The sequence below is a fragment of the Galeopterus variegatus genome, unplaced genomic scaffold (genome assembly GCF_000696425.1).
Source record: "Galeopterus variegatus unplaced genomic scaffold, G_variegatus-3.0.2 Scaffold3293, whole genome shotgun sequence".
NCBI classification, from domain to species: Eukaryota; Metazoa; Chordata; class Mammalia; order Dermoptera; family Cynocephalidae; genus Galeopterus; species Galeopterus variegatus.
Genome location: NW_007729404.1, coordinates 65,402 through 88,264, shown reverse-complemented (window position 1 = coordinate 88,264; position 22,863 = coordinate 65,402). Strand labels below are relative to the sequence as shown.

The 22,863-nt window shown below is 38.0% G+C and overlaps 1 protein-coding gene across 1 annotated transcript in view; it reads left to right on the top strand.

The window, feature by feature from the left end:
* Window positions 1-22,863, top strand: part of WLS (wntless Wnt ligand secretion mediator) — a 107,192-nt gene that overhangs the window by 30,274 nt on the left and 54,055 nt on the right. Inside the window, exon 2 of the mRNA XM_008584518.1 lies at window positions 11,446-11,718. Within this exon, the coding sequence (XP_008582740.1) occupies window positions 11,446-11,718 (273 nt within the window). The remainder of the gene's footprint in view (window positions 1-11,445; window positions 11,719-22,863) is intronic.

Genomic DNA, 22,863 nt, shown 5'->3' with positions numbered 1-22,863 from the left:
CATTTTCCAAAAATTACCTTTTTTGTTTGTTTGTTTGCCTGGTATCTGTCTCATTTCTTTTGATGCATAAGTTACTTTTCTTCTTGTGGATTAGGACAAGTTCATTTAGATCCTCAAAACTTAATATTCATTTTAAATATTGGCTGACACAGATGTGCGAAAACCATCTTAAGTATTTTTAGGAGGTGAGGCATGGGTGGACCACATGTGTGACTCTGTGACTTCATAAAAGGCAGCTATGGCTTCTTCCCAAACTGTTTCCAGAGCCAATATTAAATGTACTTTGATACTGGCAGGCCATGGATCTAATCCACTATGGCATTTTAAAAATGATGTCTAATAAGTGTCTGATTAAAGATTGTTAGGTAAATCAAGCATAACTTAACATTAATGTGTTTATTATGACATAAAGACCCTGTAATGTAAACAGTTCAATTCAGGTTTGGAAGACTTACATGTTTAAGTCTCTTTGCTTGGTGCTTCAAAGAAGGAGATATAGTTCCTCCTCTTAGGAGCTTATAATTTTGTAGGGTTCAGAAGCTATGTTTACAAATGATGTTGGCACCAGAGGAAGTAAGGATCATTTGTTACTGGAGGGAACCAGAGAAGTCTTCAGAAACTGGCACATGATAGGCATTTAAAAAACTGAATGAAGGCGGTAGCACTTAACCTAGAACCTAGAACCCAGAACTGATAAAAATGGTAAACTGATAAAATTGCTCAATTTAACAATTGCCTAGTAATTTTATTTTTGTTATTTCAATGTTTTAGAAAACCAACAATTCCTAAGAATGTAAATGTTAAAATGACAGGTTACTCTTAAAATTTACCTATTTCCTCAATTCTAAGGAATTCACAAATTATAGGGGCCTATATTTTCCTTGAATAATTAGGAAACGGAATATGATTATTCTCGGCATTTTTGGAATTCTGGATAAAGTCATAAACAGGCCTGCTTGCCCTTAGCTTACACTGTACACCACTAAGTTTTTGGCCCTTCCGAGTGCCCTCTACTGCTGTTCCTTTGATTGCTTTTATCTTTTTATCTGGAACTGAAAGTGGAGAAAAACATTCATCTTTGTTGGGCCTTAAATTTTCCATTCTCTAGTATACCACACTCATGGATAGAAGACTTTATCATTTTGGTGTGACTGATAGAAACTTATATTTAGGTCAGGCTCTTATCTATTCAGTTACTTCCTGAAGGTTTCCATGGAAGGGGAACTTGCCCTTTCCTGAGTCAGACTGTGTCATTGTTTGCCTACCTGGATTATCAGTAAATTCTTCCTTAGTTTGCTCTGAAGTCAGCCGTCTCTAACTTGTATCCCTGTCTCTTCCACCCACAAGGTCTATAATAGACTCTTCCATGGCGGCTCTGTGTTCCTGAGTCAGATCTTCTCTAGGCTAACATCCCAGACACTGTCTGCCTGAAATATGAAGTTATAACCAAGATTCCTGTAAACCATGGAAGAGTATCCATTAGATTCCAGTGAGTTTAATGCACCTTCAGGGGCCTATTATTCCACCATCCCTTTAGGGAACTCCTAGAGGTGCTCTGTCCCTGACTAGTCTCCCCACAGGTGATCCTGCTGATTGTCCCCTTGTGCAGTGCCCAGCCCAGTGCTAGTGAGCACCTTGCTTGTGGAGCTTCAGCAGGCTTCTTATGGCCACAGTCTTCTTCATTCATCCCTCTGCTCTACAAGTTACCTGTCAGGTAATCTGAGAGAGCTAATAAATAGTAAGAGCTAATAAATCAATGGACAAGCTTGTGGAGCTTCAGCAGGCTTCTTATGGCCACAGTCTTCTTCATTCATCCCTCTGCTCTATAAGTTACCTGTCAGGTAATCTGAGAGAGCTAATAAATAGTAAGAGCTAATAAATCAATGGACAATTGAGAGGCAACGTGGTATATTGGAAGGAGCACTGGATTCTAAGTCAGATATGGTTTTCAATCTTAGCTCTGCCACTTACTGGTGGGACAAAAACCACGTATCTGTGCAATGGGGATAATTATAATTACTTTGCCTGTTTACTAGTGGGATTAAATGATCTATATATTATGTGAAAGTGCTTTGCAATCCACATATAAGTTATTGCTCATGTTTGTTAACATTGATAGTATCAATAAAAGTAGAATGTCTATAATTTATAAATAATAAATGTCTGATAATAAATTGTAAATGACAAATGTTAGAAATTTGTAGAGTGTAATGGGGACTTCAGAACAAAGCTGCTGTTTCTCTTAGAAGATTTAGTTTTGTGGTTTCCTACTGCTAAAATTCGATACAAAAGTGTGCCCGTGGTGAGCTTGTCCAAGAAGTAGAGCCACTTGTCCACCTTGTTGTCACCCCTGCCACATGGCTCAGCCAGAGCAGCTTCAAGGGCCTCCCTGGGGCCTCTGAGAGATTTCCCACACAAGAGCTGGTGCTCCCTCCATGCTGGGTTTATGAGATCATAGCCCAAGGTAGTAAATTATAAGATGCTATAATTCAGTTTCCATAGGTGGTCTTGGCTGTGTTCCACAGCCTTTTGGCTGAAAGGTGGCTGATTCTGAAGCACTGGCACAAAGTCAGAAATTTAGCCCAGATGACTGGTTTGTGAGCAGTGAGCAGTGGCATCAACTGAGCCCTTTGGTTTTTCTGTGGACGTCTTTTGTGTTCCCTTCATGTGTATTTAATTTTTGCTGTTTTGAGTATTTTTAGAGTGATGGAGAAACAGTCATTGCAGGCGTTTTTCGGGGATAGAGGTTTTAATTAGTAATCTGATGGACTTCTGTCAGGCCTCTTGATTTAGCCTCTCTTTGCTGCTAGACACCAAAGGTGTGAGAGTCAGTTTTTAAAACTGAATTCGGGCCACTGGATTGCTATTCCAATTAGTACATCTATTGGTTGGCTGATTTTATGTGCTAAACCTCTGGCAGGGCCCTTTATGTGCATTTTATTATTTTTTCAAAAAGAGGAAAAAAAAAAAAAAAACTGGCACCAATCTTGAGCCTAAAATAATTTCATGTTTACCACAGCATTTCAAATACTATGTAAGAGTTTGGCTCAGTGTCCCAAAGCACTCTAATTTTTTTCCTCTTAGTTCCAACACTCCTCAGTTCCACGGGATCCAAGCCAGTCAAGCAATGTAAGCCAAGTGGCGCCGGCTTGTTTGCCGCGTAGATTCTGACAAATATAGAGTAATTCTTCTATTCTTCAAAGCTGTTACATCTTTGGCTCCACAACAATTGAGGTTGCGGGCCAAGCATTTAAAATCCTCATCTGCCTAAGATGTAAACATATAATATTTTTCAATATTTTTTGAGTCAGAATAAATTACGCAAGCGTTTGCTACAGTTTCTGAAACTTTGCTGTCAAAATGTCTGTCATTTAGTCATAAGTTTATGTTGTAGGGACTGTTTTTAAATAAATGCTTGATTTTTGTGTGTACAGTATAAATTGCTTTGCATTCAACTCTGCTGAATGTGTGTGTTTGTGTGTTTTGTTGGTAGTAGCTGAGTGTGGAGGCATGTTCTGCTGTATTAAAAAAATGTAACTTTCCTAGAGCAGATGTTAGCATAATTACCTACTTACTGAAAATTGCTGGTAAAAGTGAATTACGTTTCACTTGTGTACCCCATTTCATGCCACAGTAATTCCAAAAATCACTTCTTGGTCCAGTCTCTGCAGACATACTTTCAGTTCTCTATAAAGATTGAATTGTGATATAATATTTAATATTTCATTTATTAATCTAGTTAGATTTAATTGATATGGTTGAAATATAGGAGAATTTTATCCTCAGAGTAAGTAGCAGAAGTAGAAAAAGTGTCTGACCATTATAATTTCAGTTAGGGAATTAACAGTCTGAGTCAGTTAATTCCTAAGCACAAAGTCAGTTTAATGCAAGTATTTGCACTTTCTTTAGCTGAAATTTTTGAAGTGGTTATTCTAATGAGACATTCTAGAACTTAGATGTGTGCTATGGCAGATTTTAAGAAATCTTTTTAGGAACTAACCTGGAGTAAGCAGGATTGGCTTAAGGAATGGCTCGTTGTCTAAGACTTCATAGCCCAACCAGACAATATGAGTATGATCTGGCTACTTACGTCATGCAGTATATAAGTGGTCTTCAAAAAGTTCGTGAAAAGATTTATATTATCTTTCACCTGTATTTTTTTTTTTTTTCCCCTTTTTGTCTTTTTTCGTGACCGGCAACGGATCGCAACCCTCAGTGTTGCGCCCGTACCGGACCGGGACTGGCAAAGGGATCGCAACCCTCGGTGTTGCACCCGCACCTCGCTCAGCCAGTGAGCGGCCGGTCTGTATGTGGGATCCGAACCCTTGGCGGGAGCGCCACCGCGCTCCCAAGCGGCGCACTGTAGCAGTGTGCCACCGGCCGGCCCCATTTCACCTGTATTTTTGAATGAACTTTTAGAAGTACCCTTATATCCCATGTTTCCTCTTAACCAGAATTAAGGCTTTTGAGGTTGAGAAAGGCACATGGAATGTCTGAGAGAACTCAGTCCAACACATTTAAAAGCTATTGACTAAATTTAGCCAAAGAATTTTTCTTATGTTAAATGAGTGCTTTGGGAGCATCTGAATAAATATTGCCGTTGCTTAAATAACAGGAATTCATCTAGTTTCCTTCATTTCTGCCACCTATGTTCCCTTTCCCCTTCTTCTGTACCCTCCCCACCTTGATTCACTTCAAAAAATCCCAAAGTTTGGAATTATCCAAGAACCTAAATACCTGATACATTTCATATAAGTTCTCATTAAGGCAAGCATTAGATATTTAGATAGGCAAATCTTAGAACCAGTTTGGGTCTATACTTTTTTTTTTTGAGTAGGCAGAGCAGGGAGCATAGTTTTTAAATTAACTTCTTGTAAGTACCATTCAAAGCCAGGCAATGGAAGTCTTCCATACATTGAAAAGTGAATTGGATATTGAACCATTTAGCTTCAAACTTTGGGTGAAAGTTTGGGGGACTTACATTGTCCAGTTGTTGCTTTTGAAGATAGACATAGGCCAAGTAATTCTTAGTGTCCCTCCACCATTAATTTTATCCTTTTAAATCAGCCCCAATTATTATTTTTTTTAATAAAGTCTAAGACTCACTTCAAGTAGCCCAGAATCTTTTATGGAGTAAGGTAGAAAATAAATAAAGTGAAATTATAAAAACAGATAAATAAATCAAACATTCACATTTCTACAGGTGCGGAGATGGTGATGGCAGATTTTTAAGTGAAACTAGGTTTTTAGAGAGAAATCAACCTCCCTCTTGAGTCAGTAGAAGAAAGTATCTGCTAGTGATGGTCTGTATGTTTTTAAATCAAGGTGTGACATTGTTTTGCTGTCGTTTTTGTTAGCTAAATGCTACTGTAAAAATAACACTCTAAAGTATTTCTGAAATCTTTGACCGTTTTTACTTAAAAGTCATTACTTTTTCAAATTGTGGAGTTGTGATTTTTAGTGCTTGTAAACATGAATTACTCTTTCAACTAGTCTGTTCTCCACATTCTTTCCTCTTGTTGCCCAAAGCAGATTAATCATTAAATATCATTATTGTTTCAAGGCAGACATTTTTACTCTCATTTATGGGAAGGCTATTATTTATTACCTGATGATTGAGACTTCAAAGGCTCTTTGGGGCTCAGTTTTGGGAACAGGAGGTAGAGCTACTCCATTCCCACCAGACCACCCTCTCAGCTCCCCTGTCTCCTGGCAGATCTCATGTCTGGCCTTGTGGCTAGGTACAGGGCAGAGACGGGTGTCTTAAATGGAAACACCGCCCCAAATAAAAATTCTTCATTACGTGTGGGTCTCAGTATTATTCCCTCTTTATACTGCTCTATAAAGTGGAGCAGAAGCCAAGATACCCTAATAGAACTGTGCCACTGGTTAGAAAAAGCAAGGACTGAAACAAAGGTAGGAGGGGTGCTGCATTTTTCACCTGTTACGTGATCTCTTTTCAGTTTTTAATACTCAAATGCAGATGTGCAGAAAATGTGATTCTTGGGGCCGGCCCGTGGCTCACTCGGGAGAGTGTGGTGCTGATAACACCAAGGCCCCGGGTTCGGATCCCATATAGGGATGGCCGGTTCGCTCACTGGCTGAGTGTGGTGCTGACAACACCAAGTCAAGGGTTAAGATCCCCTTACCGGTCATCTTTAAAAAAAAAAAAAAAAAAGAAAATGTGATTCTTTGAGATATCCTATGACCTGGTGCATGCTCTTCCTCAGAGCCTTCCCCGCTCGGCTGCCCCCCTTTCTCCCCTTGCTCACACCTGCTCTCTTTCAAGGCTGTGTCCTGCAAACAGCCACCCCAACCCTTTTTACAACCAGAGCATCGTGCAAACCTCTGTTGGAGCGATTTTCCAATCAGGATGTAATTCTCTGCTGACTTTCTAACCTCCCACAGCAGACTGTGAGCAACTTGGAGTTCAGGACCGTCATTTGTCTCTATCTTTAGTTAGCACAGTGCCTGCACAATAGTAATACTCCCAGGTAATTGCTAAAGGAATCTTCCTTGTTTGTAATAAAGCAAAGAAATAAATAGTCTGTGTTGGCTTAAATGGAGACCATGTGTCATGTCAGCATGTTGTTTTATTTTAACTTTTCTAGGAGGCAACCAAGTCTTGTATCTCTTTCTGTCTAACTCTTTAATTACAGGTTCTGTTAGGAGTGGGGGCTAATGATTTGATGTTGACTCAACTTTGAGCATGATAAATGGTAGTGGTTGGCTAGATAGTAATTTGTAAGCTGCATAGCCATTTGAGATGAGATAACAGGAAGCTGACTGGAGTCAATGAATATTCTTCCAAAAGAAGTACAGGTTTAGTCATTGTTCGCTTACATTTTATTCAGGGTTATATTGTAATGATGACTGGAATTTCTGTGTATTCGTTTCTTCTACCTCCCAAGTGTCCTGACTTGCCCTTTCTCAGGTCATGTCAGGTTAAATACAGTGTTCATCACAACTATAATTAATTTTTATTATAATTATTTATTATTGTCTGTTTGCTACATAATTTATACATTCTACATGGCTGGTGTCTATTAGGTTCACCCCAGCACCTCACAGTGTCTAGTGCATAGTAGGTACTCAAGTATTTGGTAAATGTAATATAAGCCATAGTGATGTATGTCATTGAGGGGCCACTAAATTTTCAGATGCTTCAAATTGTGTTTGTACATTTCTTCACAACATTGAGTTTGTTAGAAGTCTTTTTGATTTCATGTCACTTTAAATGTTGTGTAGTATCACATTTCATAATTTCAAAAGTAGAGAAATGGAGGAGGCCAAAAATATTGCATTGAAATACTGATAAAGAAAGAAAAAATACTGATAAGGAAAGAAAAAATGGCCTATGTTTGACATAGTAAAGAGAACTGAACTCAAAATGGGCCTGCATTTTCAATGAGTAGTTCATGGTTTTATAACTTCTGTGCGTACTTTCAATGCTATCTTTACCTACCATAAGTTAACCAACTTACAGTGATTGGGTATATTCATGTTTGGCCAAATGGCTCTGTCTCCTAAGTTGTACTGCTGTAGAAGTAGCCTTTGGCCCACTTGTTTTCAATTAAATTTTATGCTATTGATGGGTAGAGGGGACATTTATTACGTGTGCTGAGGCAGCTGGGTGATACTGCATTTCTATCCTAGGAATACTGAAGAGTGGTTATTTTTAGCTTTCACCTGAGCAAACATGACTCAGTTTGTTGACCTGAATCCATCCAGCCCTTTTTAAATACACAAATGCTATTAATCCCTAGAACAAAATACCTGTTAGTTGATCGTGGCTTGTTCAAAGTTTGCAGATAATTTTAACTTTCTCCATTTAGGTCTTTTCTCTTATAATAAAATTTCTCCCACTTTTTTGAATTTAAAGAAAGATTAAACTTCTTTTGGTTCTAGATATTGTTTTGTGATCTGCATAGTCACAATTTTGCCGACAGCTAATGAAAACCCCTTCTGTGGTAGGCAACCAGCTTCTAGCTATAAGCTTTGCTTTTAGTTTACTTGATAAGCTTTCTGCATAAAGAAACTCCTGGGAATTTACTTTTAGCTAGAGTAGGAAGTTGTCCTGAGCTGTGAAAATATTATCGGGGGAGCATAACTGTCCATGTTTCAATATCAGGATGTCTGTTTACTTTCTCAAACAATATATGTGTTTTCCCTTTTGAGCACTCCTAGAAAAATTGAAAATGTTGAATTATCTTCAGATTTTTAAGTTATGCAAAAAGTTTTTGGGACTAGAGAATTAATTTATTCGAGTGAAGAAAAATATTTGTGATTCTCTTAGTATAGCTTCAAATGTACTTGAGGCTTCTCCAAGTTCATTGTCATGATCTTTATGAAAATATTAGTATTTCTGGGATTTCTTTCTTTATGGAAGAAACACTACACTCATGAAAGAATGAAAATAATGCAGACTGCTACAAAGACAGACGTTCACTGCATTCATTAAAAATGCAGCCTTTGTGCCCGTAATGTGTTCAGCTTCTCTGTTATTAAGTTTGGAATGTGGTTTTGGAGCTTAGCTGAGGAACTCAGCTAGTTATTTTTCATTTTGGTCTGAGCAGTGAGAGACTTGTTTTTCAAAGGGGAAAAAAGTAAAGAAATGAAAAAAGGTTAGGTTCATTTTGGAAGAATAGAAGTTTTAAAGTGTAGTAACTATTTTCTGCAGCAAATAGTCAGTTTGAGTATGTTAGCCAAAAATAGAATTCATGACTTTTGTCTCACTGTTTATTTCTCCAACCACATTAAAAAGGGTTCAGTTAAATATGCCATTTGGTCTTTCTAATGTCAGTGGGCTATTTAGCTGAGTCAGGATAACCAAAGTTTGATTGACTCATACTTCTAATAATAAACTAGATGTCTGATTTTAGATGGATTTGGTGTAAAAAGTCTTCATGACACAACCTTGAGTTTTAAAGAAAAACTTCCCTAGCATGGTTAGAAGTGACTCTGTATCAGTGTCCAGCATCCTTCATGGAAGGACTTTCAGCTAGAGTTTAGTAGTGTCAAGTTTTCCTGTAAGTTTTAATAGGCATTGTCCCAACTTTCTGCAAACATATATTTTACGCCTCAGAATTTATCACTAGGGTAGGTATAGGGATAGAAAAAATGTAGATTTGAGTATTAGAAGTAGGGAAGAATATTAGTAATGCATACTTTGCCTCCTAAGTGACTTTCCTCTTGCTTTACATGTTCTCTAGCTGCTGTCTGATCTCTATTAGGTAAGAGAGAATTCTGCCCAGAAAAGATCTGCAAACACAATATGCCAAGTGTCAGATGTACAGAGTTAAACATATTTAAACCACACACATAAACCATAATTTATAATGTTTTCTTTTCACTACTAACATAACAGAGAAAAGTTTTATAGATATATTTAAAAATTATACTGTATTAGCAGGCTCATATGAAGAACACTATGAAAGTTTACAGAGATTTAAAAATAGACTCCAGATAATGGAGAAGCAGTGCCGTTCTTAGGTGGGAAAACTAAATATTGAGAAAGGATGTGGATTTTTGCCCACAATAATGTATAGATTTAATATAATCACAATCAAAATCCCAGCAAGAAGATATAAATTTGGAATGGATTAGAAGAGGTGAGTTACTCTATCAGCTATTGATACAAATTGTCAATTCACAAGATTCAAAACAATGTTGTACTGACCTGTAAATTGACAGCCCAATGCATGGAAAAGAGCAGATTATTCAGAAACATATACTTGTATACATAAGATTAAGGTGATGTCATAAATCAAAAAGAAGGGAGAGTCTTTTCAATAAAGGATATATAAAATATTTAGGAAAAATAAAACTAGGACCTCACCATCTCTTATATTAAACCAAATTCCATATGGATTAACTATTTAAGTATTTTTTAAAAAAATTATAAAAAATAACTAGAAGTCAATATAGGTGGCTATCTCTCTAAGCACAAAAGCATGGAAAAAAACATAAAGGAAAGGAGGGATTCTATATAAAATCTGGAACTTCTCTATATTAAAATATGCCATAAACAAATTTAGGTAGCAGATGAAAAAGTTAGGAGAAATTACTAACAAAAATATTAGGCAAAGAATTATTCTTATTTGTAGACAGCTTTTACAAATTAAAGAAGGAGTAGTTAATTTTGGTATATCGTGATTATTTTGCCACCACTAATTGAAAAATTTTAATTATACAGAAAATACTTAAAATATAAAGCTAATATTAATCTTATACTTTTCCTGTGCTCAAGCACTGTTCTCAGGGCTTTCATATGTTAACTTGTAGAAAGTGAACAGTGACTTGGAGAGGTAGGTGCTATTTATAATTGCTTTGTTTAAGAGATGATAAAACTAATACACAGACAGGCTTAGTAATTCACCCAAAACTTTCCTAGCATGGATTAGTGATAACACAACTAGAAATGGGAGAGCCAGGATTTGACACCAGACAGGTTGGCTCCAGAGCTGGTGTTATTTATCACATGCTACCCTGCTTCTCATAGTGAATAAAAAGAAAAGTCTGTAAAACTATGTATGAGATTACCCTACTTTATAAAAACATGTTCATATTTGTATGTATATTAAAGTTATTCAATTTAATTCATGTATAAATTTTTATCTATTTACATACTCATAGAAAAGATAGTATTTTGATATTTTTCCACCAGTGGTGACTTCCCTCTAGTGGGATTCTGGGTAAATGTTGTTTTGAATTTCAAATTTCTGTATTTTGTAAATTTTCTATTATAATCATGTAATCATTTCATAATCACAAAATAGTGTTTTTTTAATGTTACATATTTCAAATTTGATTTGCTCTCTTGAAATTCCTGTATCATATTTTAGTACATCTTTGAAATATCAGTCAGTGTTTGAGTTCCCACCCTCTGATAGGTACCAAGCTAAGTAGTGACCTGAGGTCGACACAGTTCTTCATCTCAATCAAAAGCAGCATTGTGGAATTTTAGAGCTAAGAGGAATCTTCAACCATCTTGTTTCTCAGATGTGGGTTCTGAAGCTATTATAGGTTTACCTGAATTACCCAGGATTGACTGACAGTAAGTTGTTTAACTAGGCTTCAGACCCAGGTCTTCTGACTTCAGACATTGTGCTTGCTCTATGAAGTACCAGAGCCCTCCAAGCCCTCAGGCAGGTGGGAACTATTGCACAGTTGATTTTTGTGACATTGGTTTGGAGTGAAGAAGTAACTGGTTACAAATGTATTATTTAAATAACAATGGGAATGCTCTTGGGGATACTTTTGTGACACCTCTTGAGGTCACTGAAGGATGCTCACCTGGATTTGGGAGATCCCTAGGTATTATGGATCCCCAGTTGTAGAAGGCAGTACAAAAAGTGAATGAAGCCAGTAGAGGAAAGAATGTTAACCAGAAATGATCACTTGAGTAGATAGTTTTTCTAAAACAGAAAAACATTCTCTTTTCAGCTCCAGGACCCACAACGGCAGTGTCCTACATGTCAGTGAAATGTGTGGATGTTCGAAAGAACCATCACAAGACCAAATGGTTAATGCCTTGGGGACCCAATCAGTGTGACAAGATCCGAGACATCGAGGAAGCGATTCCAAGGGAAATTGAAGCCAATGACATTGTGTTTTCTGTCCACATTCCCCTCCCCTCCATGGAGATGAGTCCTTGGTTCCAGTTCATGCTGTTTATCCTGCAGCTGGACATCGCATTCAAGCTGAACAATCAAATCAGTAAGTGTGCTCTCCTCTTATCTTCTCTCTTACCTGTGCAATGTCCCTCTTCAGGTTCTTCAGTTCTAGTGACAGTCAGAATAATAATAATAAAATAATAGCAGATAACTTTTGACTGCTTACTACTTACTAGGTACTTTCTGGGTACTTTACCTGTATTAACCCTTTTAATCCCAGCAATTCCTTGAAGTAGGTCTTCTTATTCCATTTTATAGATAGAACACTTGGGTACTAGTGAGATTGCCCAAGCTGGGATTTCTAACTCCGGAAGCTTCCCAACTGCAGTTCAAACTCTGAGGGCAAGGGACATATAAATATTCTGTGGGAAGGAGATTTTGGGTGATTTCTGGAAAGCAGATACGTGTATAGCATCTGGGGACAGTATAGGGGATCTTAGATTGGGAAGGAAGGACACATTTTTTTTTTTTACTGAAACAGGACTAGGAATGTGAGGGAAAAAAAAAAGTCTTTTAAAAGACAGTTCTGCCTGGGGCCTGTCCATAGATCGAAACACTTTTTCTAATGATAACTTTTGTGTACTAGCAGTAATCTTAATATATAATTACATTAATTTTACTTTGTTTAGGAGTTGGAGCATGATTGTGTGCCTGATTGATATTTGAAATGAACAAACAGATTATGCTTAGGTAATTTTCCAGAATGTGGAGTTTTCTTTTTCCCACTCATTCAATCTCATCCACTATTTCAAACTTTTTGAGTGCCCCCTACTGCTGGATGTGCTGTCCTCCAAGGGGCATATAATTAAGTCAAGTGGAAATGACAGACAAATAACCTGTCATTACACTATGGTGTGCTGGGTGCTGTGGCCAAGTATGCCCAGGTGGCTGTGGGAGCAAAAAGAAGAGGCTTAGAGCAGGGAAAGGGAAAACTGCTCTGGCTGGTTTGGGCGGGGGGTGGGGGGGAGAGCAGTGTGCAGAGGCAAGTGGACAGGTATTTGAGGTGAGTGTTAGAGAGAAAAGTGCCTGTCAAGGAGCTGGGAGTGAGGATGGGGGTGAGTGGAAGAGCATTCTAGATTGAAGGAATTGGCTGATAGGAAATTCCAGATTTGCACAACAGCTTGAAGCATTCAAGTGGTGTTTCCCATGTTCCTAATCTCTTGCCTATTGACTTATTCCCTCACTCATTCATTTGATATGCAACACATTTATTCATTTCCTCATGCAAACTTATTAAACCCCAACCATATGTTAGGCACTAGCTACCCAGTATACACAAGTAAGTTGTACAAGACATGATTCTTGCAAGGGCTTAGGGGAGAAGGTGCCTGGAAAACAGACACTTAAACCTACAAATGAGAAAGCATATGTTATGTGCTATAATAAGAAATATACAGTGTAATGTGTGAGCTTTATTTAGGAAAGAGTTTGCTATGAGATTAAAAGCTGTAAGTTGGAAACTGTTTTATGACCCCTGAGATTTGGTTTTTAGTATTCCTAGTCCCAAAAATGTATTCAAGAAGAGGAGAACGAGGACAGTAAGAAAAGCCATGGGAGGATGAGACAGGTAGACTTACCTTATTTATGTATGTTTGGGTGGAAGGGTCAAGGACATAGTAATCTGTTATCTGAGCTTGTTGCTTGTGGCTTATTTCAGGTACAATCTCTCCTATGCGGACTCTCACCTACTAGCTCCAAGTATAAAGGAAGAGATTTACTCGGTAATAATAAATTAAATAATTGCTGTCTACTGGCTATATTAGTGCTAAGTAACAAACTACCCCCAAGTTTAGCAGCTTCAATCAATAAACATTTATTATCGCCCCATTTCTGTGGGTTAGGAATCCAGGCATGGCTTAGTTTGGGAGTCTGTGGCTCAGCTTCTCTCTTGAGTTTGCAGTCAAGTTGTTGGCTTGGTCTGCAGTCTCATCTGAAGGCTTGGAGGTTCCACCGGTGGGGGGACAGGGATTTTCTTCTAAGCCCATCCATGTGGTTGTTGACAGGCCTCTGATCCTCCTGACATGGCAGCTGGCTTCCACCGGGGATAGTGATCCAGGGAGACAGCAAGAGAGAGCACAAGGAGTGCCCAGAAGGAAGCCATTCAATGTTGGAAGTGACATCCCATCACTTCTGCTATACTCTATTGGTTAGAAGCGAACCAATTGGTTTCATCTTCCTATTCACGGTGGGAGGTCTAACAGGGATCGTACTAGCCAACTCGTCACTTAGACATTGTCCTCCACGACACATACTGCGTAGTAGCACACTTCCACTATGTACTATCCATGGGGGCAGTATTCACCATTATAGGAGGCTTCATCCACTGGTTTCCCCTATTTTCAGGCTATACTCTCAACGTCTCTTGAGCCAAAATTCATTTTATGGTCATATTCGTGGGTATAAACCTAACATTCTTCCCACAACATTTCCTCGGCCTATCGGGAATACCATGATGATATTCTGACTACCCCGATGCGTACACCATGTGAAATACAGTGTCATCTATAGGATCATTCATCTCCCTAACGGCAGTCATACTAATGATCTTCATGACATGAGAAGCCTTCACCTCAAAACAAGAAGTTTCAACGGTAGAACTCCCTACCACCAACCTAGAATGACTGCACGGTTGCCTCCAGCCTACCATACATTTGAAGAACCAGCATACGTAAAAACTCAACAAGAAAGGGAAGGATTGAACCCCCCAAGAATGGTTTCAAGCCAATCCTATAACCTCTATGAGTTTCCCACAAGTAAGATATTAGTAAACATATTGCATAACTTTGTCAATATTAACTTATAGGCTCAAATCCACACTCAAAGGAGGCAATTAGACAAGGGCACGAACACCAGATGGGGATCACTGAGGACCCTCTTAGAGGCTGCCTCTAAGCTGGCATGCTTTTCAAAGGGGCCAAAGTTTCATTTGAAATGTTCCCTGATTTATGTCCAGTTTATGGCATAGGATAGTAGGATGTTTAAGAACATGATCTTGGGAGTCCTACACAGATTGGCTTAAATACCTGTACTGCGTATTAAAAGCCCTGCAACGTGGGGGCAAGTTACAGAACCTCTTTGAGCCAAGTTTCTTCATCTGTAAAATATGGATAATAATTCCTAATTAACCAAATCACTATAAGGAGTGAATTAGTTTCTGTAAAGCTCTTAGAAAACAGTAATTACTATTAAAAAATAAAAAATAAATACAAATAGCTAATAAATAATAAATACAAGTATCTGTTCAGTCTTATTCCTGAAATTCAGCCCTTTTCCAATTTTTATTTCTACACCTTGGTTAATGGGATTAGTCTATAAAAGAAGCATGGCTTTAATCATATCATCCCCCTGCTCAAAACACCTTCAAGGGCTCACGAATAAGGCTTGGCATTGAGTCCTCTCCATGCTGTCCCAAGGCTGCGTGTAGCCTTCTCTCTTATGACTGACCTACGCAGGTTCTCTGCAGCCTCCCACAGGAATAATTTCCTGCTCTGTAAACATATCCAGAAACTTGCTCCCTTTGTACCTTTCCCCATCTTCGTCGTACCTTCCTCCTCCTTTCTTTGCTTTTTTTTTTTCTTTTTTGGGGAGGCAGCTGGCCAGTACCGGCCTCTTCCTTTCTTGACAACACCCTTCCCAGAACAGAGAGCTGCTCATTGAAAACCTACTCATCCTTCAAGACATCCCAGTTGTCACAAGCCCCTAGAGCCTTCCCAGGAGTTTTCTATATTGCTTCCCTTCCCCTTCTGGATATAATTTATCTTCCCTTGAACACTTTTCGTTATTGGCCTTATGATGTCTACTTTACCAGCTTTGCAGTCTGCACAGTAGAATTTTTTTCTCTGACTCCTCACTAGATTGTAAGCTCCTGGTGGGCAGAATGTACCAGATTAATATTTTTTTCTTTTTTTTTTTTTTTTTGGTAGCTGGCTGGTATGGGCATCTGAACCTTTGACCTTGATGTTATAACATCACACTCTAACCAACTGAGCTAACCAGCCAGAAATTTTTTGGATTGTGTCATTCTCCTGCCAAAAAGGAACATATAGCAAATGATTGAGCTTCTTGCTCCCTCCCACTCCAAAATAAGATTTTTGTTATTTAAATTATGTTTCAATAATCAGTAACACTTACATACAAACTAATCCTGGTCCTAGCTGCCCCTGTGTTGCTTACATTAGTTAAATTGTGATTGCGATGTTCAGCAATGACTGTAAGAGTAACATGTTTGTTTCTCTTTTCAAGCAGGCTGTTACTGGGATAGGATATTGTTCAGAGTAAACTCATAGTCCACCACTTGGGCGTGGTTCTGTTTTCAGGTTGTGAGGAAAGCATTGGGTTATTTTGCTGGTCTCCCTCATTGCTGAAGGTGATTGGCCTATAATTTGGTTTTGGAACTTGGCATCAAATTCATTTAGTAAAATAATTGGGGCCTCAGGTAAGTTCATGTGAAAGTTAAGAATCTGATGATAAATTTTGAAAATTAAATTATGACAATATTTGGAAAAAGATTCTTAAATATGTATACTGAACTTTTTTAATAATTGAAAGTGAAAAGAAACTTTCCTGATAATTTAAAATAGCTCAGATATTTTGGCTTTTACCAGGTCCTGACGAAGTTTTATGTTCAATATAGATGGATTGGATATTTTGGAATTCTCCAAGCTCGTTTGAATATATTGAAAGCTCAATATTCACATTTTTCAGCTTCAACAGTGTAATAAGATGTTTTTAAATTCAAATCTTGAGCATTTCTCCCAAACCAGAAACTAAGAAATAATCCTACATATGTTAATAACTTCACAGATAAATTAATTCCCTGTGAATATTAACCCTAAATAATAAAAATAACCATGTTGGTGATGTTTTAACTAAAACATTTCTATATGTAAATGAAATATGAATGTCTTATGTTTTTTTCTCTCTCAAGTATGTCTTCAGGTTCCATAGTATATTTTATCTTCATCTGGAAAAAGATTGTAGCAAAGTGTCTTATCTTAAAAATCATCTTTGATTTTCTTGTATCATAAGGGCATATACTTAACAGGGCTTACTAAAAAAATTAACAAGATAGACAACTAACAGTTCCTTCAATAAATAGATAAAACAACTGAAACCATAAAACCATGAAGAAAATCAGATCCAAAATACTTCTCACGAGCAGTAGTAGTGAGTGGGAGCTGCTGACTTTGAGAAGGTTACACATTGGGTTTGTGAGAATAATTTTTTTCTTAAATTTATCCTCCTATACCTTTGTTTATGGACACTGAACAATGCATCAGTTAAGGCGTGATATTATGTCTTTGCTCCTTGAAAGATATAGTTATACAAGGGTATTTCAAAAGTTCATAGAAAGATTCCTATTATCTTTTAATTCCATTTTTCCATGAGTTTTCTTACATACCCTCATATACATCCATGTATTTTAATTATGATATTTATCAGACACAACAGGTCTAAGTTTTCTTATGATCCTTGTATCAAGAATGCGTGAGACTGCCTGTCCACTTTTTATATTTTATCATTACTTTGGATTCCTTTCTGTCAACAATAAATAGGATATGAGAAAAGAGGTTGGGAGTGGATGGCTTCCTGTTTATCAAAGGTTCAGCTGTCACAATATTGCCTCAAATGAGGAAAAGTCAGGACCAGTCAGTCTATGAAATGAGTTTCAGATTTCAAACAATGAGAAGAGATTTCACATTTGGGCTATGAAATTAAAACTGGGATTTCCAATACAGTCATGTGTCACTTAATGATGGGGATACATTCTGACATGTGCATAGTTAGGCAATTTCTTCTTCATTGTGCAAAAAGACTGCTACACGTCTAGGCTATATGGTATAGCTATTATAACCTTATGGGACCACTGTTGTATGTGTCTGTCGTGAAATGTTCTGTGGTGCTTGACTTTATATGTCTGAACAGCATTTTCACCAACCTTTAAAGTGTCCTTGAGCAGATAAAATAACTTAAGGACTACATATTTTAAATGACTTCTAGTAATTTGGGCTTAAATATTTATTCGTTTTAAATCTTTCCATTTAAAGGTGAATACAGGTTTAGCTGGGATTTGAGATATTAACAAACCTTCAGAAAAGTAGAGAAGCATTCACTTAAACTATGAAAGCTGGTCATTCTTTCATTAGTCCCGGAATTTAATCAGGCTGGTGCCTTTGGGAGGAAAATGATGGCATTATAAGGTAATTTATAGCAATAAAAATAGATAGGGATTGTGTATATTGTATTTAATTATTGAGAAAGAAGATGTTCTGTGCATATAATGCGAAAAAATGTAATGCACATTTGAAAAAGCATTTTAAACAGAGCCCCTACTTCTCACCTTTTAAACATAAACATTTTTAAAACCTACAGTTGTCATTCAGTGATGAGTATGAAAAGCAGTAACCAGTTTGTGATACCGTAAATATATATTTTGTCTTCCTCCTGTTTTCTGATGTAGAGCTCCTAAAATCCTTGGAATGTCCTGTGTGATAAGAATATCTTTTGCATGCTAAGAGATGACTGGTGCAGGGGGTGGGGGCTGGGGGGTCCCTAGAGAGCTTCAGGATGAGTGAGGGCTGGTCGTTGGAAAGACCAAGGCCTGTTTAGAGGTTAATTGGGACTTTCAGCCCCACCGCCCAACTTCCGTGGAGAGGAAAGGGTCTGAAGTTTGAGTTACTCACCAATGCCCATGATGTAATCAATCATGCCTGTGTAATGAAGCTTCCCTAAAAACCCAAAAGGACTGGGTTCGCGAGCTTCCCAGTAGCTGAACATGTGGAGGTTCCTGGAGGTTGGCACAGATGGAGAAGGCACTGAAGTTCTCTCATCGGTATCCTTTGTAATATCCTTTATAATAAATGGGTAAGTAAAGTGTTTGCCTGAGTTCCGCGAGCTGCGCTAGCAAATTAATCAAACCCAAAGAGGGCGTCGTGGGAACCCTGATTAGCAGCTCGTTGATCTGAAGCACAGGCCACAACCTGTGCTTGTGACTGGCATCTGAAGTGGGGGCACAGTGGGGGACTGAGCCCTTAACCTGTGGGGTAGATAGTGTCAGAATTGAATTGGATTAGAGGACACCCAGCCAGTGTCTGCTGCAGAATCGATTGCTTGCTTGCTGTGTAGCAACCAGCCCGCCCCAGTGTGGTGTCAGAAGTGTTCTGTGTTGTGAGTATAATAGGAAAAAAATAGTTTGTTTTTCCACTTACAGTTCAACTTTTAAGTGGTGGTAGTTTTAAAACAATAATCTGTAAGAGCTGGGGAAGGGAGGCCAGTTGAAGAGAATCCAGAGGTGATTGGGAACAGGAGTAACTGACCTTTCAGTAAATACCAGTAACAGATTATGAACAGTTCTATCTGTTGAAATCTATGATTGGGTCAGTGCTAGCTTTTTCCTGAATATTTCAGATGCATGGAATTTACATGTTGGTTAAGGCACAAACCTGGTGCTTCTGGGATGTAGGACTTCAGTTTTTACTCTGCAGAGTTAGGAAATTGAAAGCACAAGTAGACAGAGAAGGTTGTAACAAAAAAAGTCAGCCTTAATATATAGAGTCTGGATATATTATTTATCATTGGTAAAAATGAATGATTATCTAAGTGATGGACTTAGATCTTTCTGTAAGGCCAAATTCTGTTATTTGAAAAAATATACTCTGGAGTGGTATACCTCATTTCATTAAAGAGATACCCTCCTGAGATACTTTTTCCAAATATACTATTCATTTAAAAGTGTATTACCAGTCACTCAATTTATGTATGCATTTGGGGAATACGGGCTTGCATTGGCTAGAATGGTACCCACTCGAAATGGATTGTCATTCTAATGATTACGTCTGCAAGTCACATACTTAGCACACTCCCAGACTCTCCAAGGGGCTTCTTTTGAGAAACCTGGGCCCACAGATAAAAGAGAAGATTTTTTTTTTACACGTCTCTCTGCCCAGCTTTTAAATCTAGAGGCTGTTGAAGTAAAAGCTCTGAAAGTCTTTGGCAGACAGCCTCAAAATGGATTGATCTTTCTTGAGTAGCAAATCTAGGATTTTCAGGAGTCTAAACATCCCTTAGGCTGAAGAATGATAAATGATGTGGGGTGGGGGAAAGCCAGAATGTCTGTTCTATTCTTATGTAATGAAGGCATTATGTTTTGCCTTGAGCCCTGTGCTACACACTACAATCAAATGCTAAGTCTTACTTGATTATTTAGTTATCGCAAATGTCTACGTGAAGCAGTAGAATTCTTTCTATCAGTGGCAAGTGATTTTTCTTCCCCCAAACAGAAAGCATTTCTGTTAAACGTATTTCTTGTGAAAAAAGTTGCTAAAATAACATTATTACACAGTCACTTTTCAAGTTAGATGGCTGAGTATCCTGGGAGAAAGTTGCCTAACTTTTTATGAAGTGATTGTACTCTTCCATTTGTGCATCTTTTATGGAATGTTAGGTACACACCAAGTGAAGACAATTAGACAGAATAGAGGTATGATCTGTTGACTGTAAAAAATAAACTGTCACATTATCCAAAATGATGAGGGGTGAATTTGTTGAAGGAAGAAAGTCAGGGAATCCTTCCATAAACTGATTATCGGCCACCAGCAAGAGTTGTGGTTCTTAATTCTATGTTTTCTGATGCCTCTGGGAAAGCTTTGGTCCGTGAAGAGAGCTTAATGGGGCAGAGGATTCCATACACTGTAAAAACTGTAAATACTATGATGAACAGGCCATTAATAGTATGATATTCACACAGCTGGACTTACATGCTTCAGCAGATAGTCCTTATTAATAAAAAATGTTGAAGTAACTACTAAGAAGAAATCTGCAACTCCACCCTCCCACTCCCACTTCTGCTCCCCTAAGAAAAGAGTTCTTTTTGATTCACAACCATGTTACAATATGTTTATAAGAAACATTTCTAATTGAATACTTTTTTTTGTAGGCTAGTGTCGACAAGATTTTTAAAGTTCCCTTTTAAAGATTTTTACTTACCACAATTGGAGTCAATGCAAGCAGAAATGAAAACCAAATTCTCCCTCTGTTCTCCTCCTTCCCTTTCCCCTCAAAAGGTAAGCTGAAAAAAGCTCAAACACACCAAAAAGGTCTCAGAGACTTTAATGGAATAGGGTTTACAACACTGGGTAGAAGACAGGGAGGTTGTCAATATGCAAGATGGGCTTACAAGGCCAGTCTCCTTGATTCTTACAGAATTGTGTGCCCCCTTCAAACCAAGGCTAGAACTTAGAATTTGTTAGTATGAATCAGTCTTACTTACTGACATGGGATAGAAAGCAACTAAAATCATGGGAGGAGAGTATATTTTGATATTTAACCCAGGGTAGAGATTAGGAATGTGATGTATGTTCACTCTCATTCATGGATTATAATTCCCTTTGAGGGAATCTTCAGGCACATCTTTACAGCTCTTCCTTTGGAATTAACCATTGTGAACATGATTGTATTGGCAGGAGTGTGGGGACCTTTGGCTTTGTTTTATTTCAGTGCAATTACTGGTGAGCACATTACTTGGATAGCATCACTGTAATGCTCCCAGTTTCTCTGTAAGCATCACTATAAAGCTCTGTCTGGCTCAATAGTTTTGTGTTATGCATTTCCAGATGAAAAAATCTAATCCAGAAACAGAGTAGGGCTCCTCCAAAACCATTCCAAGATTTTTTTATTAATGTTTATAGTTTGATATATCCTGTCCCTCACACTTCCTTCCAGTCATCTAATGGCTTACTAGTCAATTTAACATTTGGAGTTAGGATGGTCTCCAGTCTTAACAAAACACTCATTTATGGTGTTGAATAATTTGCAGAAATTGTTACTAAACATCAACCATCTTATTGCAGACTTTGACCTCTGGAAGGAATGTTAGATAACAACCTTCAACCAAGCAGTCTGTGGGTAGAGTTCAAGGGCTAAGTGAGCCCCTTGATATTCTATATAAAATTTTGGTGTTACTAAACATCAACCATCTTATTGCAGACTTTGACCTCTGGAAGGAATGTTAGATAACAATCTTCAACCAAGCAGTCTATGGGTAGAGTTCAAGGGCTAAGTGAGCCCCTTGATATTCTATATAAAATTTTGGCCATATTTACTTATATATATTTTTGGAGTAAGAGGGTTCACAAATGAGTGCTTAACCTAAGTTAAAGGACTAGTCCTTTAAATTACCAGATGAGGAAACTTTTACCACTGTGGTACTTGCCCACCGTGGCACAGCTGGCTGGAGCCAGAGCAGGATCTCCTGATTGTACATCAACAGTGTAGACGTGGGTGGTACCTAGCAAAATGTACGTGACCATATACTGTCTTCTACCAGACAGTGGCTTCTAGTAGTCTTGGACAGAAGTTGTGCTGGTCTTTCTAAAAAGGTGTATTTTCTTGTTGTTTTTGTTGTCGTCATTGTTGTTGTTGTTTTTATATCTCCCAATCTGTAGTTCAGGGAAGGTCATTTAGTCTAGAATGAAGACTAGGTGGTAGGTTGGTCCTGTTTATAGTGCCACAGCTGCAGATCACCCACATCTCATTTCCTGCTCTGAGTTTGGAATATAAATGAGGGGATTCTCTTTGCATCTGTAACAAGTATGTCCTGATTGCTAAAATAAAAGCTTAGTGACATCACTGAATAATGTGAACAGAAGAGTAGTTAGCAGCAGCAGATTCTATAATGGTGCTCCAGTATACAGAAGGTCTTTTTGTGTTTTTACCTCCTCTTCTAACTTCGGGTCTTCTTGTCAGTATTTAAATGTCAGCCTGTCATAGCATAGCTACTGTGAGGTTCTTTTATGGGGAAATCACACCTTTATTTATTTTGGCTAACTTAATACAAAAGGAAGTAAAATTATCTTCTGGATTATGCTTTTCAAAGCAGAAGGAAGTTAGATGGGACTAGGAAAATCTTTTGTTAAGCAAGGCAGAATTCTATTGGCAAAAGTGCCAGAACTCTACATTGGAGAAAAAAACGTTTTTCCCGACATGTACCTACTGTCTACACACTGATGCCAGAAAGGGTTGCAGTTCCTTTCTTGCTTTAGTAAGTTAGTAGTAATGGTGTTAGTAGGAGAGGTGGTAGTAATTCTTTAGGGGAAGAAAAGGTTCTGTTTTTTTTTTTTTTTTTTTTTTTTTTTGACCAGTAAGGGGATTGCAACCCTTGGCTTGGTGTCGCCCCCCCCGCACCCCGCCC